This window comes from Lottia gigantea, assembly GCF_000327385.1.
Source record: "Lottia gigantea unplaced genomic scaffold LOTGIsca_11, whole genome shotgun sequence".
Lineage (NCBI taxonomy): Eukaryota > Metazoa > Mollusca > Gastropoda > Lottiidae > Lottia > Lottia gigantea.
In genome coordinates, this window is record NW_008707001.1 from 117168 (window position 1) to 137491 (window position 20324).

General features: G+C 30.9%; 1 protein-coding gene across 1 annotated transcript; it reads left to right on the top strand.

Moving 5' to 3' along the window:
* Positions 1-8222: 8222 nt before the first annotated feature.
* LOTGIDRAFT_110109 (hypothetical protein) lies at positions 8223-16512 on the top strand (the record flags this gene model as incomplete). The annotated part of the gene is made up of 4 exons (XM_009046989.1): positions 8223-8324; positions 11231-11281; positions 13849-13941; positions 16408-16512. Coding segments are annotated over 4 exons (351 nt in total), but the record flags the coding sequence as incomplete, so codon positions are not given.
* Between the last annotated feature and the right edge of the window lie 3812 nt (positions 16513-20324).

The window sequence follows — 20324 nt, forward strand, 5'->3', positions numbered from 1 at the left end:
ATAAAGTCAAGTCAAAAACCTAGTTATAAAGGTGTTAAAATTAGATTAAATCAAATGTTTAAAATCTAAAAGTTTATTTCTTTAAATGAAATGATGATTAAAACAATAACTAACCAAATGTTATTAACAGACTGAAAATAGAAAATTGATAAAATCTGTATATATAGTAATTTATTATAAAATATCTATAATGTGTCACTTTGTTTGTTGTCTTTATTTAAACCATTCTAAACTCTTAATAAAAGTGTTAAAAATGAATGAGAGAAGGGGATTGAAACCCTGCCCTTAATTAACATTAATTAAGAATTAAGGGTTGGTAGTAATTAAGAAAAAGGGTCCCAGCTTGAGATTTAAAGGAATACAGGAAGTTTATTGTCTGTTTGTTGATTTGAGATGAAACTAAATAAACATCTGAAATGACTCAATTCTACATATTTTTGATATAAAATCTCTGAAATTTAGAAATTTGATCATTTATCTATTGATATCTATTAGTGATAGAACTATCGATTTCATAGTTATCTGGAATTTTTACTTGTGTCTTTGATTGTTGGATTTAATTGAATTTTCTTAATTAGAGAGAATTACTTGGCTAATATCTTAAAATATTTCTGTTTTTCCTGAATATATTGAAAGTCAGATTTGATTCCTTCAACATTCAAAACAACAGTGTTACACTTTGTGTTACAAAAAAATTTAAATTTGAATCCTATAATTTTTCACAATGGAACAGCAACATGAAACCAATAGTCACGTAGAGAATTACCCAGTTACCCAGATTCCACAGGTACCTAATTACCCACCACCACAGTTTTACCCTATTCCTGCTAATCCTGAAGATTTTCAGAAATATCAGGAAATAATTTACGCTCAAGCACAGGTTAGTTGACTAATATTTTTGAAATTTGGACCCTGGGTCTCGTCTGACCCCCAGGGTTTGTGTCACTCAAGTTTTAGACATGATTAAGTGTTTTTATGTAATGATTGAGTCCTTTTTAAAAACCCTGAAAAATGAAACTTTGATTTGTCTTGAAGTCTGATTTCCTATGAATGGATGACAAGGAAACAAAATGTTGTCAAGTTTCAGAAACAAACAGGAATATATCCTCCAGTGTTCCATCAATGGACCGTTTCCAAAGAAACAAATCACAAAGGGAAGCAAATAACCATTCCGAATTTCCTGGAAATCTGAGAAATATGTAATATAAGCCTGAAAGTTTGATTCCGTTTGTGTGATAATGCCCATTAGAATAATAATTATAGATAGACTAGGAATTTATTTCCGACGTTCCTGTCGGTTCTCATTAGTAACGTCATTAATCTGGCAACACTACAGGTCATAAATCAAATAATCTGGCGACTCACATTATTCATTAATATTGATTGGATAAGATTAGATTCCATGATGTCTATTGAGATCACAGTTGGTTCCACAGTTTTGTTAGATTTTGATTTCTAGTGATAAATATGTAATGACTGATGTCTCTGAGCACTTGCCATGTAGGGAAGAAATGAAGAAGCTAAGATATCCCCTCCCCTCCTCCCCCCCCTCCCTTTTTTCCCCAAATTAGACATTCAACAAATTCTTAATGGTTCTTGACCTATGAAGCATAAAATCTTGAACCTGTATCATTTCATAAATATCGGCATCAAGTCGTTCTGAAATCAAATGTCCCAAATATCCTGTAACAGCCTGTAGATTATTAAGTTCGTTAACATGATGTATTTTCATTAACAATTAATAATATATATTTTGACAGTTTTTATCAGAATTCTGACCTTTGAACCTGTTTTGTTTTCATATTCACCAGTCAGTCAGACAATGTAACACAATGTTACTATTAGTTCTGAATGTTACTAGTTTCTACAATAAATTAGTCAAATTTGAATTTGTTTAAAATAGCCGTTGTGCTAATTAGTTATAAAATTTTGATATTTGCTGGATATTGACTAATTCTGACACCAAACATTATTAGAAAATAAAGTTTTTTGTGTTTTGTGTAAAAATTTTGACTTTTGATAATTTTTAAAAGGACAGGCCCAGTACAGTTTTTTATTGATGAAATAGTTTTGAACATCAATTGTAGCGTAGGAAATTTGTCTGAACTGTGATTATTCCACGGAGATTCAAGGTGATTTGTTAATCAATTCCTGGAGAGCTGAAGACAGATGTGGGATTAATTATTAATTAGTGAACCACCTCATTAAATATTCGATGATAAATCAAGTTGGTGTGTCCGTGGGATTCGCGAAGGTTGCGAAGGTCGTTGTTGTTTTCTTAAAACTTTGACATTATGGTTATTGGATTACAAAAGATTGATTGTTTTTTGGTTTCTAAATTTTTGGATCTTTGACTAACACTCTGTGTAATAAATATTTTGGATTAGATTTCTGTGGATTAGTTTTGGTTGATATTTTGATCTAAGAAATTTGACTGGATTTAGAAGATCTACAAAGAGGACACAATTTTACTTGGTTTGGTCATGAATTTAGACAATTTTTATCTAATTTACAGAATAATATAAATCAAGATTTTTCATCGTTTTATCAATTTCAGACTTTTCCAATAAAATATTCATTAAGATAAATCAAATTTCTGAAAACTGAAATGTTGAAATCAGAATTTTGTCATTTAACATCTTAAAATTTTATCATTTTCTGGAAATCTTGATCTTTGGAAAGATTTCATCTATAATTCATCCAGATAGGAATCTGATTTCTACAGAGATTTCTTTATCAGTTTTAGGGATCTTTATGATAGCTTCAGAAAAATTGAAGGAACACAATAATAAGGTGATTTACATCCAGTAAAAACAGAACTGAAATTATTTCTGGAAGCGACGCATAAAATTTGCCGTTGAGTTAGATGAGGAACATAAAGCATATTAAGATAAACAGTATTGTGAAATGAAATTTTTTGCAAGAAACGCTCGTTAGTTAATTGGAGAATTAATTATAAATTGGAATTTCTAATTTTCGACAGCCATGGTGTATCATTTCTAAATTACTAGTAAAATGTCTTATGAGTAGTTTGGATTAGTACAGATTACATTTATATTTAAATAAGCGATAATCAAAAAGTTATTTCAAGTTCAGACACTGGACTGTTGGATCAGAGTCACAGATATTTACAAAAGTGTGAAATATTAAAAAACAATTGGAATACAGACTGGGACATCTGGTGGTTAAATAAAATAGTAGATGAGATTTTAATATATTGATAAACATTATAAAATCATTCCCTGACTACTAAATTACCACATTTCACTTTCCTATCATAGTTTCATCTGACTCCCTGGAACGAGTTGATTTAAAACTGAATTTGAATCAAATACACTGTAAGCATCAACTGTGGTGGCGGTTTATGGACTGCCATTTAGCTGCTAGATTACAGCAGGTGTCTTTCCTATCATAGTTTTAATCTCACTTTGGAACTAGTACTTTTAAAAAGTGTGATCTGTTTGTGGACTGATATTTGAACATACTAGTATTTTGACTTTCTCCTTGGAGCAGTTTAGAAACATCTGATTGAGTTGGTAGGTTGTGGCCCTAATTAGGATAAAACAATTAGTAGTTTCTTAAGGACTCTTGCTTGTCATCTTTATGTCCTGTAGGAAACATTAATTAACTTGGATAAAACATCAGTTCTGGATTGAGAGATAACTTATACATGACAATTCAGATTGCTGATTTTTTGCTTGTTGCTTCTGAGTTTGTGGTGCGTGACTTCTGTTGGATCTTCCTAATTTAATTTCATTATTCTATAACTGAATAAGTGTTTGAAATGATCAAAAGGTCATTATAAATATTCTTGACAAATGTGAATTCTAGCTGAAAATTTGTGAAGAAGTTTGACATGAAGGCAGATTATTCTATAGTGATTAGACAAGCATCAACACCGTTCAATTTGTAACATTTACCAACAATTCTCGGAGGATTACCTACACCAATTAGTTAAATTGGTTCAGACTAGATCAGTTTTAATACAGCCATATTAATTCATCAAAATCATCAAATGCCAATCCATCCTCTTCACTTCCCGAGTCTGTCTCTGTATGGGAGGATGGGTCTAGTTGCCATGGAGAAAGGGATACAGGTTAAAATGGATGATAAAATAATACCCATGGTATGTATTACATTTTTACAGGTGTTGCTCACAATCTGCATAATGTCGTATCTTGGGCTCAAAGTATGGTAGTGGATTCTAATCCCCTAATGATTGTCAGATTCTGAAAGTCTAGTAGACTGAGTCCTCAGTAATCTAACTTTGTAAAATCATTGCCAAGAGATTAAGCGAAGGACCAGCTGGTAGATGGAATCCTAAGTTGTTATTTTTTTGTAAAAAATGGTTCATGCTTTCTGTCATAAATTTTGGTAAATTGAAACAATTGTTTGACATGAAATTTCATATGAAAAACTGACTGTCTGTTTCTCCCAGTGACCTGCAATGACCATTTTATCTTTTAATATTTTAACAATAAAACTGGGTTAGATCTCACCAATAAAAAAAGTGTATTTGACATTTTAACTTGTATTTATATAGCCTTCAATTAATGTTATTATATTCAGGTTATTGTTTTAATGTTCAGAACAGTTTTAACACTTGTAGGTTGGATTTCAATTTTTCATTGTGTCTAAATATGTTAAATAATTATAGGTTGTGATATTTAATACAGTTGAATCTAACTCGTGTGTTTTCAATATTTCACAAGAGGATTGAAGAACAATATTAACATCAATATCTACCATTCCAATATCCACCATTCCAATTTCCAGTCAGATATCTGGTTGTTGTATTAGTTTTATAACATCACTCGATCATAAAAACCACTAAAAATTTAAATGGTCATAGCGAAAATCATAAAATAATTGCTTTTGGTGGATTTGATTTCTTTGGTTGGAAGAAGAAACCACAAATCAAGTCATTCTTCCATTTATTACAGATATAGCTCAAAAATACTGTTTAATATTCTGAAATATATCTCTCATTTACACATCATACAAAATATCCATAATGAACCTCCCTTGTAAATGTCAGGGGTCTAAATAAGAATTTTACAGATTGGAATGTCAGTAGAATGAATAATCATCTCAAATATTCTAACATTTAACATTTATACATGATTATTTGATGATAAACTTGGTGAGATTATAAATAATTAACAATGATTGCCCCTATTTATTAATTAGTTAGGGTAGGGGTTGGGTTTGGAAAGGTCAGGGAGGTTGGATTTTAGCATAGATAGCAATGAGGGAAAGTGTTAAGGGGGTATTGCCAAGCAGTATGGTCAGGTTGTAGGGGTAGGGCTAAGGACTAGCAGGCAGTATGGTGAGGGTAGGGTTTAAACAAAGACCAAGAGTCAATCAGCTGTTCACACTTGAATAGTTAGTAGTTGATCTGTGAACAGATGGCTCTATTGTTATACCAACTGATACATTGTGATATATTAGTTACTTGGCCAGTGTTTTTATAAGAAATTTTTCACTTTCTACACTTTGTCTTGTATTGGTACAGTTACCATAGTTTGTGTTTCATTCATTTTTCCTATCTGGGATCTTATTTTTGAAATCGTTACTAAGGTAATATCTAGATTTGAGGAAATAGAGTGTTCTGATTGGTTAAAACAGTAAAATTTAAGCATGATAACCAATCAAATGAAGAGAATGTTAAACTTGAACTTGAATGGGCATCACATGAACCAAATTTTTGAAGTGAAAATCAGACCTATGGTATTAAATATTTATAATACAGTATTAGAAGTAAAGTAGGTAGAATAACTGAATATTATTAATAATAAAATGAGGCAAATGGTGGTCGCTAATTGATAATTAAATTTGGCATTTTAACAGATGGTATAATTACAGTAGATTGGTAATTATTATAACTCTACCCCTGTCTTGTTTTTATAACTATATCACTATTATAGTTCAACCAACCTCAGATAGATTGCTACTTTGTTATACCTCAGATTGGTACTTTGTTATACTTTGTTGCACTTAGTTTGGATCCCTTTTACTGGCCTTCATAGGACAATAAGATTAGTATAAAGGAATCATATTGGTGAAGTTTTTGATGATTGTGGTTTTGTTTGGATATAGATAATACTTATCGAAGGATCTAAGGATTTTTCTGTGTCAGTGGATCATCAGTGTAAATTTTGGATAATAAGAAACAATTTTAAGAAAGTATATAATTAGCAACTTATCTTGAAGATATAAGGATTGTGAAGCTGTCAAATATTGACCACCAAGGGGATTGACTATAACTTGTAATCTATTAAAACAATGGAGATGATGAAGTGATAATATAAGTAGTTAACAAGTAGGAAATGTGATAAAGTAACAACCAGTAGGATTAAACCAGAAACAAAGGATTAACTTGTCCTAAATTAACAGCTTGAACTTTGACCTCATTTCCTTCCCCCCCTGGATTTTAGTTTAACTTTTCTTTATGTCGGAATATCCCTTGTGGGTAGGTCTTACTTTTCTTTTCAAATTTAAATTTTCAATATGAAACTTATGGTTCCGTTTTATTGTCTTCAATTTTCAACTCTAGGTTCAATATTCTGGTTTTCCATGGCTTTATTATTGAAACCTGTAGAAGCAGAAATATCAATATATAATTCATGATTTTAAAAATGATAATGAATGAAATTCTAACAATGAAATTGTTTACAAGTAGCTGTAATGGATTTTATATTTTTATATATATATTGGTTCACTGAGGATATTTGTTATACAATGCACTGACTAAGGTCACAAGATTTCCCAGGTTTAAATGCTAGAATAATACAAGAGTAGTCTAGATTGACAAGGTCTTGTAGACTAGATCTACCAGGTCATGTATCAATAGTCGAGTAGAAATATTGATTTTTTCATCCCTGAAGCATGATACCACAGAATCTCTTTCACAGAATCTACAATATAGACCTGAATAACATGAATAACATTCTTTACTGATATAGTTTGTGGTTATTACATACAAAATGGCTGTTATTTACCTCAGTTCGCACTGATATTTATTCACAATTCAGAGTAAATCTGATTCTAAGCATAAGCAGTCGGTAATTTTAGGGTACTACAAGCAAAAAACCAGGCTTAATACAGTATAAATACTGTGGACTGTTAATAATATATAGACACAGCTTTATGGAACAACAATCACAAGTTTTATGCAACGTTTCGATGGTTTCCCCCTTCGTCCTCAGGCACATAATGAGAAGAAGTGATGGGCAAACTATATATACATTAATGCTTATTATTAAGAACATTTGTTCCATAAAGCTGTGTCTATATATCGTACTCACAATTGCTAAATGCCAGTCAAAGACTTTGACTGTTAATAATGTTTTATATTTAAATGGTATACAAATGAAAATACTCTCCTAATGTTACAGATCATCTGGTCATTGATTAATTTACACTTTCAATACATGTTCTAAAACAAAGTTGTGAAAACCAGCTATGTTTTTTATTGTTATCCAAAACATACAATATAGATTGTTGAAACGTAGTGTGTAATAAAACTAAGGAGTAGTATACTATATAAACTGATGTTGAAACGTAGTGTGTAATAAAACTAAGGAGTTATATACTATAAAATTGTGTTCTGTTATTTAAATGTAACAGTGAATTACAACAGATTACTGTTCTGTGGGCGTATATTGCTGTTACATTTGCAATTATTCAGACAAATTTAGTTATCAAAAATCTTAACTTTTCCTTTTTTTCATTACAGCACATGGTGCAGAATCAGATGACTCCAACCTACACATTTCCCCAACCCAGTTTGGAAGATTATCATCACCAGGTGGCCTCACAAGCAACAACAACGACAGTTGATACAACTCAGAATCCCATCTACGCTACACCTACCGCCATGCCTGTAGCTCCCCCTAGTGGTGTACCTGTTGAACAACCAACAGTAAGAATCTTATATTTATATAAATTGTATAAACTTTCGCTTTTGGCAAAAATATATCAATACTTTCATGCTTCATTGTATCATTTACATAAATATTTCGTTACTTTTAAGCTCTTTATCCTTAAATTGTGATTGTTCTGTTAGCCCATTGTGTAGGTTTGAAACCTGCCCAAGTTTGGAAATTCTGAAGCCAGTGTGTCTTGGTTGAGTCAATTTATTTAACGTTGTTTTCTATCTATCTTTACAGCAGACAGAAGTACCTGAAGGAGGTGAAAATGCAGTACAAAGTCCCCCACCCGCCGGAACCCAGCAATCTAACAGCGGACCTAAACGCCTACACATTTCTAACATACCATTTAGATTTCGTGAAGCTGACCTGAGGCAGTTACTTGGGGTAGAAGTAATATTCAGTTTTTTCCCTTCCTTAGTTTTTATTATTTTACCCTAGAAACTTCTCATTCGTCTTATACCAAATTTTAGAAATTTTATGGAAATGGTCTGTATTTTCACTGTAACTAGTTCGATGTAAAAAGTCTAGAAACCAAGTTTGCTTTGCAAGTACCTAATTTTTGAAATTATCCGGCTAAATTTAATATTTTTTGAAACCATGTTTTGCTTACAAGCAAGTACCTTGATGAATTCCGTGAAAATTCTAGAACTGAATCAAGTACCCTGCCTATTTTAAATCATTCGTATTAAGGCCACAAGTACCTCATTCAAGTTTATTTCAATTTTCAAGATGTCGCAAGTAAAAAAAAATTACCTAGAATCAAATTTCAGTTAATGGTAAAAATAAAAAACCATTATTTCTTTAACACGGCTAATAACCTTTGAATCTTCTGTCAACATATCGAAATTCACTGAATTTATGTCTGAATGACCACGATTAATTACCTGATTGTTACAACAATGTTGTCAGTGTCTTAGCCACATCCCGAAATTTCAGCCATTTTGGGTAATTCAGTCAAAAATGCCATTTTATTTACCTAATTTCTAGTAAAAAGAATTCTTGTTGATTGGTCAAATCTTGGCCTCATTTGATGTCCAAATTGTTTTACCTGAGGTATTTCTAACAAGTTTTCTTTTCCAAATGTCAATCAAACATGTTTGGTTTTAAATGCGTTGACCACAATTTCATTTTACATCAATACCTAAATTTGGGCTATATAATCTTATAGTATTCTCATTTTTAATTAATTAATCAACCCACACAGTCAAAAATAATAATTTGGTATTTATAACTTTAAATTGTTGCTTGAAAATTTTGACTTTGACTATTTCTGAAAACACGGAAGGAAAAGTATTTAACCTGTATAAAAGACAGTGAGATGTTTCTGTTGTAGAATCCATAGTTATTTATTTTATATTATTGTTTATTGTTTACACCAACTATATCTGGTGCTTGTTCATGACTGGAAATTACCAAAGACAGAATAGCGAAAATTACGATTTCAACAATTCAGTAGATCATTTCATATGATGCAGGCAAACCCTCCAGGCAAGGAGAAATTCCTAATCTATGACAAGTTGTCATAGATTATCATAAGTTTGGTGATTTCTGACAACAGGCAACTGGTGGCGCTGTTCTGACAGAGTTAGCATGCAATTTCCAGTCATAAGATGTTATAGTTACCCTGAATGTTAGTACCCCCACCCTACCAATAACCATAGCAACCCCCAACCTAATATATATATATATATTGTACAGTATAGTAGTTCCCCTTGTTAATTGCATGAAACCTTACAAATTTTGAAAACCTAAATTTGTTTAAAATTAAAAGTCATAAGATGATATTTGAATACAATTAGTACTGTGTGTGCTGCTAGCAATAAAAGGAACAAATTTCGCAAATCTCCAACTTAATGTCAACTCAGCATCCTTTTCGGACATTCCAAACAGCCAATCTTTATTATAGAAATACTGAAATAATATAATTAGCTAATATTCTAGACAACTAACGATCAATAAGTTAGGATATGATACCATGCTAGAGGTCAAAGATCATATGAATCATACAGTCAAGATATTTGTTTGAAATAAGGTGATCATGTGTAAAGAAATTATTCCGATGAATTAGAAATATGGTCTGGATTCTACTAGGATGTCTGTAGTCTACAATAGATCGCAAAGTGTGGTTATGTATATAAGGCTCCATGTTATTAGTGACATCATTAACACTTAGGTTTAGTAGAATTGTAAGAAATGCAGATGTCTGATTGAAAATTGAAACAATACACATCAAATATTTAGAAAACATCTTTATAATGCCTTCAAAACTAGACAAGACTGGAAAATTAGTCAAATTGGTCCTGTTTAGAATTTCTTCCAAATTGTTAAAATTTTAAATCATACATATAATATTATCTTATGATTAATAGATATCGTTTAAAATTGATAGATTTCTCAGATCAATTTCTTACTCTCTATTGTTCTTGAAACAACATCCATCAAATTTAACGGAATAACTTCGGAAATAATGTAGACATGATTTGATTCTGAAACCTGACTCGGCATCTAGGGAAGTTGATTTTAATGAGAAATTTGAAATTGAGAAAGAGTAAGACAGTGATTTATATTGTATTACAAGTTATACATAGTTATACAAGTTACACATAGTAATACAAGTTACACATAGTAATACAAGTTACACATAGTAATACAAGTTACACATAGTAATACAAGTTACACATAGTTATACAAGTTACACATAGTAATACAAGTTATACATAGTAATACAAGTTACACATAGTAATACAAGTTACACATAGTAATACAAGTTACACATAGTAATACAAGTTACACATAGTAATACAAGTTACACATAGTAATACAAGTTACACATAGTAATGCAAGTTACACATAGTAATGCAAGTTACACATAGTAATGCAAGTTACACATAGTAATACAAGTTACACATAGTAATGCAAGTTACACATAGTAATACAAGTTACACATAGTAATACAAGTTACACATAGTAATACAAGTTACACATAGTAATACAAGTTACACATAGTAATACAAGTTACACATAGTTATACAAGTTACACATAGTAATGGGAAGTCTAGTAAATTTTTAAAATTGTCATCCCTGGGATACCTGAGTTTGATTTGTTCTGTGTCGTGTTTCTATTTAACAATTTATTCTAAAAACTTGAATTGTAAATTTCTGAATCACAGTTAAAAATTCAATGAATCATTTGATACTTTATTTTTTATTGTGCCATCAAGTATTGAAATGATCCCACAAAATCTTGGCTTGAAAATTGATGCATGAAGTTTATTTTGAGAATGTTTTATTTTCAGTTTGGTACGATTTTAGATGTAGAAATTATTTTTAACGAACGAGGGTCAAAGGTAGGTCAAGGTTATTTTATAGTTTGTTAGGATTTCCATTTTAAACAGTGGCAAGGTCCTTTCTCTGGTGCAAACTCCCACCCCCGTCAAATAAGTCAAGCAGACAATGAAAGCCCCTTCTTATTGTGCAAACGTTGCTCTCCTCCAGTGATTCCCACCCCTATCCCCAGCCCCGTTGCTATAAATTATTATTGCCACTGTTTATATTGAGTTCAATTGAAATAGGGTTGAAGACTTGCCTAGAGAACAGATGTAAATTTGTTCCAATCAAATCCCAGAATCTCTTTTCTTCTCATGTTTTCCTACAGAATTGAAAACTTGAATTTAAAAAATAAAAACTTGCATTATTTTCGAATAATAAGAAAAATGTATCAGCTATATTTTTAATGTATAAAGATCGCAGTAGACATTCTTTACGGAAACTAATTTTAATAATATATATAGACATAATCCACGCAGGAATTCTCTCAGAATAGAGTTTCAATATTTTTACAGAGAACACAAATTATTCAAAAGAATTTCCATTTCTAACCTCATCTGTCTCTTGTGGCAAGTCTTCAGAAAAACTGAGATTAATTTCGCTGCTGACAGCTGAGAGAAGTCAAGTTCAATTCAAGATAAATGTTAATTTTTATCAAACTTTGAATCTTGTTATATTTTTATAGTCTTTAAATGTTACAATATATATTGTTGCCATGGCAACTTGAATATGGGAGAAATCTGCACCATAAATGGAAATCATTCAATTTGGGTTAGGTAGGGTGAAATTTTAGAAAAAAACATTGAAATTTAGGACAGAAATATACTTCCTCAAGTGAAAAGTTCATAAGCTGCTAATGTATTGCTAATAAATTTAAATCCTGGTTTTGTTTTCTGGTTCAAATTGTTAATACTTGGTTTGTTTATTGTAAAAGAACGGAACTCTGAAATTATTATTGCGACAGCTCCAGAAAAATAGGTCACATTGTAAAAAAAAAGTGACATCAATGTTAAGAATTGAACAGAATGAAAATTATCACCAAGTACTCTAGAAGTCTTGACAAATCTTGAACATCTCCACAAAAAATAGAAGCCAAGAAAATATAAGAGTTTTAAACATTGGAACTTGTCAGTTAATATGCTTGTCATACTTTTTACTGTTTCAGAAAGTTGTCAAATTTCTAAAAAACTAGCAAGGCAAGAAAATTAGTAACGAAGTCAAAAAGACACTTTCTGAATCTAATTAGTTGACTGTTTTTATCTCCGCAGCTAAAAACCATTGACCTTTTTACGTGGCTAATATTAGTTCTGAGATATTGACTCTAAAATTCACACTTTCTCTCGACAATCTAATCAACTTCCTAACGTCATTATGAATACTCGTTAATGAGATGAACAAAAAACGTCACACAAAATTAGATCAGGTATTGATAGAATCTTCACAGGTTTTAAGACCTTGTATTTGTCAGTTCTTTAAGGTATTGTGGGCGGATTTCTGATTGGTTCAGGACCAGCGAGAGATATTTTCGATTTATTCTGCTCTAGCATTTGTTTTACCGATACGTCATATTTATTTATCGTGCAGATTTCTCTCCATTTTTGCCTCCATTTTTGTCTTTCCTGAAATATTGTAATCCTGAAAGTTGTTTGTGAAAAATAAAAATTGTCCAAAATGTAACTTAGTTAAATAATGCATGAACGGCATAAATTTGCATAAATTATTTATTGTAATTTCATTGGTTAATTTAGATTTAGTATAGACCAATAGTATAATAGAATTAAATTTTGAATTTAAAATTTTTAGATTAGGAGATGGTTAGCAATGAATTTTTTTTTTCAAAATCAAAAATTCTAACCCCAATTTTTGAATTGTATTTTTCTAACATTTTCAATTTTTCAATTGAACCCTGCATGAAACAAAGGGTCAAATTTTTTTGCAATTTTTTTCGATCATCACTCACAAGCAGCTTTCAGTGTTACAGAAATTTTGGATGCAAATTGGCAAAACTGAAAAAAAGGGCCCCTCAATAATGTATTAGAAGTAGACAAGTTGCATAGTGATGATGTTACACAAAATGATGATGTCATTCCTAAAAAATGATGTCACTCCTAGGTGATGATGTCACATTTTAGTGATGATGTCACTCCTAAGCGATGATGTCACACGATAAACTAACCACTTCAAACTCTTGCTTAGTGTTATGATGTAATATGTTTTATGTACCCCGCCCACGGTGGTGTTTTTCAAACTAAGCGATATGATTGGTTGTAACTATGATAACGTATTTATGTCAGAACGAGTCTTCGGAATGATTTGCTTCTAGTGACCCAATTAGCATGTCTTTCCTGATATCTTCACGTCAATCGCTACGTTATTTAGTCCACGTCTGCTATGCAAAATGAAAGTAGCAATATGGAGATTTTTTTTAACGAATTAATCCAATCAGATTGCATGATTTAAACCATGTGATATGTATTTATGATCTATATATGGTCAAAACATGATAAACATTGAACGATGCCATAAATTTTCTGTTTCAATGCACGAATTTTAATGCATGGACCTTTATTTTTTCCTACGCATGCAGGGTTTTGGTTTCGTAACTTTCGCAAATAGTGCTGATGCAGACCTGGCACGTGAGAAATTGAACGGCACGGTGGTTGAGGGGAGAAAGATCGAGGTGCCTGCATGTTTTATAATTATTATATATTGGTAGCACAATACCAGCCTGTGCTAAGTATATTTCTATGTATATGTACAGTATTAAGAAATGCCTGCCAGTTGTATGTGCGTTTATTTTTAAAATTGTTATGTCCCCTTTATTTACTCGTCTTAATGTACCTAGGCAATTGAGAATTTACTTATTCTTTTATTGGGTCTTTGCCAACAATTTGGCGAGAATTATGTGTTCAGTATCAACCTTTTTGCTTTTGTTTGTGAATCGTCATGACAACTAACGGATGACTGCTTTGTGTACGGAATAGAATCAGTATGTTGCACGTTTCAATATTTTGGGTGTTTAAACACTTTAATAGCTACTGAAACACTGAGAGTCATCTCCCTTTCTTCACCAAAGTTAAATTGTGCATCTCGCATTTTTCAAAAATTTATTCACTATAAAGAGAATGTTGATGGCCTTGACCCCTGGGTCGTGTGTCATCGGGTGACAAATAAAAGCATGCAAGGGATCTAGACACATAATTTTTTTTAACATTTTGCCTTCGTGGAACTCCTCCCCAAAAATCATCGAAATTTTTTTCTTTAGTTTCCTCTGATTGGTGTGTGACTGGTTGTCAGGACAACCCAGATATTGTCATAGGAACTAAGTACGTTAACATTTCAAAACTAAAATTAGTCGTGGATTTTAGACGTACGATGTTGCATTAAAATTGATTGAACTCACAATTGGGCATTTCTTCTTGCTGTATATTGAAAATTTTATGAATTTTGAATTTCTTTCCACGAAATATGTCAATTTCGAAACAACTCAACTTTAAATCAATATTTTATAATTTACAAGTAAATTGTTCAGAATTTGACATATTTTAAAGTTAGGTTGACTTTTCAAAAGAATTTTAAAAATTTGGTAAAACTTCCAATCTGTAAGTTTACTGAAAAAGAAAGGTAGGAACCTGAGAAACCTAACTGGAAAATTGAAACCTCAGTGAAATCCTTCATTCTAAATTTAAAAAATATTAAAGAGAGGTCATCTCTATTAATTTACATTAACAGTAATTCCTGTTGTATCATTTTTATTCATTATGATAATTTGTTCCTGATAATTTAACTTCTGAACTTGACGTTCCATTTATGAAGGTTTGGCTTAAAAAGAATCAAAACTGACTTCACAAAATAAAAAATTTAAAATAAATTCAATGAAGAAGGGTGGCAACTGAGATCTAAAAGTGAAAAAATAAAACTAATTTCATGTTTTTGCTTTTTGTGTTTATCAGCTGCAATTTTATAATTTCTTAAAAATCAAAAAAAATATTGCAAAAATTTCATAAAAAAATTAATTTTTACCCTACACATTCAAAAATTTCTGGTAAAATGATTTATAGGGTTAAATGATTAAAGGAGAATTACAGCTGATATTATGTGTTGCTTTATAAAGCTGCTTGCCTAGGCAGATTTGGGTAACCATGGAAACAATAATTTTGAGATTCATGTGATTTAGGAAAATGTTGATCACGAAATAGAAAATGAAGTTGTGATTATTTGTAAGAAAACAGAATTTGAAATTGATGAGTAAAATAATATGTCTGTTTCCATGGTTACACAAATTTTATTGCTGCTAAAACAAATCAGCTTAGTCAAGTCTTATTATTATAGATTGTGGTTTGATTCCAAATTATTTTTAAATTCTTTGTGGGGCAAATTCAGTTGAAATATTTTATTGATTTAATGATTGCTAGTGGAGCAATTTCCTCTCAAATTGTTACTTTTTAGAGGTTTCAAAATTGCTAAAGCTGAGGGCTGCCTTACCATTTTCCAATTATCAAAGAAAACCTCACATCTGAAAATTATGAAGCGTAAGATAATCGTCAAAACCACCGTTTATAATAATATTAGAGATATTTTTGAAAAATTAAATTGAATTTCAAATATGGCCTCAGGTTTAAAACTAGTTTCCTTTTCTGTTATTTTCCAAAATTCTTGTAAATTGTAAAAAATTGTTTCAATGAAAATTTAATTTTAAAGTTTAGAAATCTTTTAGTTTATTATTTTAAAGTAAATTATATTTGAGTTGTAATTTTGTTTCTGTATTTAAGAAACCGAGGCTATATTATTACAATGTTTATATTGCTGGAGGAATTTTATAAAAACTTGCCTTAGATCCTGAAAATATATATAGAAAAATTAATTCTGTAAATCAGGTTTTTTGTTTTTTTGAAGCATTACCGTAATTGAATTTATGAAATGTTTTTAAAAGTATCAAATTAAGGATATTTACAAGAATTGGCTGTTGAAATAACAATTTATACTGAATTTTTTACAATTTCTGAATTTTAATTTTTTCAAATCCTTAAAGACTTCAGAATAATAATATCTACCAGCAAATAAACTTTGTGATGATTCAATAATTATAAAATGATTTACGAATGACAATGTTTTAAATATCCGTTTATTAATTTCTCTGTAATAGGTCAATAATGCCACTGCTCGAGTCATGACCAAAAAAGCTGCTGCACCCACCGTACCCAATGGTAAGCCAATGAAATTCTTTCCGGGTCAAAATCAGATTTGTTGATTGGTTGATTGGTAACTGCACTGTAACTGTTTCTGAAATCTTCTTCAGTACTCCTGATGTTGATTGGCTGAAATTTTTGTTATGTTGAGGTCAAATCAATGAATGGAAGCCTCCAAAATGTTTATAAAATTGACAAATCTGATTTTACAATGACCTTTGACCTTTAGTTCAAAACATCAGATCAGCAGCAGCTTTTCCATAGCAACAGAATTGTGATAAAAATTTGCATATTTCTGCCAATGAATGGAAATAGTAAAAACTAATATTTTAATGTGGTCACTAGACTGAGTGTGATCCCTGGAATCGTAACTTGGATGTTTCTCGGATGGGGACAAAGTTATGAAAATTGATAAAATTGTTGAGTAACTTCTCACGAAAATTAGAAAATATTTATTTGTCACTGTGTATAACTCGCATCTCCAGTTATCAACCCTTTTTTAGGGCACAAAAGCTACACATTATACACATATTTTTATGAAAATATCAGATGTGCTCTATTTTCTTTTTATAATTTGATTCTTGACATCTTGGCATTTTGAAATTTGTCCAATTTATCAATTTTCTGACTGAAATAAAACAAGTTACTAACTATTTGACTGGTTCTGGGATATTTTATTGTCAGAATTAGATGCATTACAATATATTTTATGTTTACAGGGTGCATGAGCTATCATTTTTTTCATTTTTAAAAATTTTGACCCAAATATTTAAGTTTGCTATTGGAATGAATCCAAATTCAGCATGATTTATTTATTTTTTGATTGAAACCGATTTTTATTGTCATGGAAACCGATTTTTAAACCAAGTAGCTTTTTAGGAATTTTCAGACCCCTTTTATTTTTGAAGCCCCATTTTCATTTTTGCTTTGTTTTTATGCCTGTTTTAGAAAATTGGAATATTGTGCATAAAATTCACTGCAAATTGCACATGCTTTTCATGCTGCGCGATGTTTGACAATGTTTTTACGATGTTTGACAATGTTTTACGATGTTTTACGATATTGTACCTACGTCTAGTTTTAGATGTAACAGCATCATGATACTCTGTGGAAATATCAATTCTGTTGTTACTATGGAAACTGCATGTTGAATATCAGATTGTTAACAGGATTGTTATTGTCAATCTAAAGATTGTTCCGTCTTGAGGCTAAAATTATTTTTTTGGTTAGATATTTTGACAGCACTGGAGAATTAAAACTATGTCAATATTCATGAGTGAAATCAGCTGAAGAAAGTCTTCTATGAAATTTCAATGATTTGATAAACCAAAAATAGGCTTAAAGTTACAGATAAAAAGTCAAAATTAAATATTAAACTGTTACATTTGAAAGTTCCACCATTAACTGATATTAAGCCAAATGTCATAATGGGATAAGAGTGGATAAAAACACACCATAATAAAGTCATTAAAATAAGAAATTATAACTTCAGAAAGCCACATTCCTAGTTTTTATTGTACCAAGGAGAAAAAGATTGTCTTGCCTCTACTCTGATTGTTTTCCTCTCCTCTCATTGTTAAATTTAACATGTAAAAAAAGTCAAGGTGTTAGATCACAATGCTGTTGATTTTATTCAGAATATGGAAATAACTAAAACAGACTGAAATTAAAACTAGAATGAAAAATGACATTACCAGACAGAATCTGAGTCAAACTTCATGAATATTAATGAAAGGGGGAGATATTTGATATTCTCAATGGATCTCCGGGAACATAATCCTGTCATGAATGACGATCATTTGTCTTGTTCACGGCACGCTAAACGAACATTAATATAGAAATATACACTACAGATGTTTCACAGAATAAATTTCAACTGTAAATTGTTGAAACGTTGTATACCATAGGAAGTAGTATTCTATATAAACTGATGATGACAATGTAAATTGTTGAAACATTGTATACAATAAAACTCAGGAGTAGTATACCATATAAACTGATGATGACAATGTAAATTGTTGAAACATTGTATACAATAGGGAGTAGTATACCATATAAACTGATGATGACAATGTAAATTGTTGAAACATTGTGAACAATAAAACTCAGGAGTAGTATGCTATATAAACTGATGATGACAATGTAAATTGTTGAAACATTGTGTACAATAGGGAGTAGTATACTATATAAACTGATGATGACAATGTAAATTGTTGAAACGTTGTATAAAACTAGGGAGTAGTATGTCATAATGACTTTCCAGTATTAAATGTGAACTCTCTTAATGATTATATTTCACTATCGTCAGTTAACTTGAGCTTAAAAAGCTTAGTATTCAATTTCTAGCTCAAGCTTATGACAGTTCAAAATTTCCCTCATTGTACACTGTAAATATTATTGAAATATTGGAAAACTATTATACTGTATTTTAGAAAAAAATATGATATTCTGAATTTGACAAGAAGATTTGACAAGAAGATTTGACAAGAAGATTTGACAGAAGATTTGACACACAATTATAACGTAGCTAATAAATTCACAAAATACAGAAAAAGAACTCTTGAAATTGATTGTCATTTCTATTAGTATGTCTAAAACTCTTGGCACCGCGGAACTCTCCTCTAAAGGAGGAAGTTTTTGTCAAAATAAATCGATATTTGTGAAATATTACTCGTGAAGATTAGATCATGTAAGATGTAATTTGTTTTAAGAAACACGTCAATTGTGAGGATTTGACATTTACCCACTAACCAACATTAAAATACATTATCTCATTTTATACCATCCTTTTAAAATATCAGATTTAAACAAACGAGGTATTTTGTGAGACTAGAAAATAATCATTACGCATAATAATTCCAACATTTTTCTGAAAATAAATGTTTTGACGTTTGAAGTTTGATTTAAAAAAATTAGGTGTTGTCCAAATGTGAAACTTTAATCATCATTTTCATGAAAAAGTTCTTCTGCAAATTTTTGACTTTAGAGAGTGATATTCCTGGAACTTGTGTCTTTGACCTCGAAATATCCTGAAAATTTTGGCCCATTTCCGAAAACTTCAACTCAATTCATATCATTAAACTTAATATAAAAAAAACTTCAGGTCTCTATTGATCAATAAAATGTCATTTAAAATTCATCAGACGTTGAACTTCTTGCTGTCATTTCCTTCTTTTTTAATTCATCCTGTCTTAAACAGAAAATAGCCTGGCTGATGCACTAGACACATGTTTTTGGTCTTTTACGATGTTAAATGTATGAATTTAGTTGTATTTGGCAAGAATTCTGTTGTTATGGAAATGTTTTTGAAGAATTCTGTTGTTATGGAAATGTTTTTGAAGAATTCTGTTGTTATGGAAATGTTTTTGAAGAATTCTGTTGTTATGGAAATGTTTTTGAAGAATTCTGTTGTTATGGAAATGTGCTATGTAGACTGTCAGGCATGGTGCCAATGTTGACTGCTGAATTTGAATTTATGTCCCAGTAGAATGTAACTGAATTGTCCCCCTTGTTATTAGAAATTAATGTTAATAAATTTAAACGGCAAAGATCATGAGAATGACGTAAAATATTTTGAACTTTTCAGTTCCTTTACCAGCTGCTGCATTAAGAGGTGTTGCTCTAACGAGAGGACGAGCTGCAGCTGCTGTAGCTGCAAGGGGAGCTTACTCTGCAGCTGCTGCTGCTGCTGCCGCGGCAGCTTTACGACATCCCACACCATTGGCTGCTGCCGCTCCATTACAGTATGCAGCGTAAGTTACTTAACCTATTTAACCTATTTATTGAAATTTTTAGTAACCAGTAACCAATTGTCTGATTAGTGATAAGGTGTTGTGGGATTGAAATCCTTCTCTAGATAAAAAAAATTACAGTA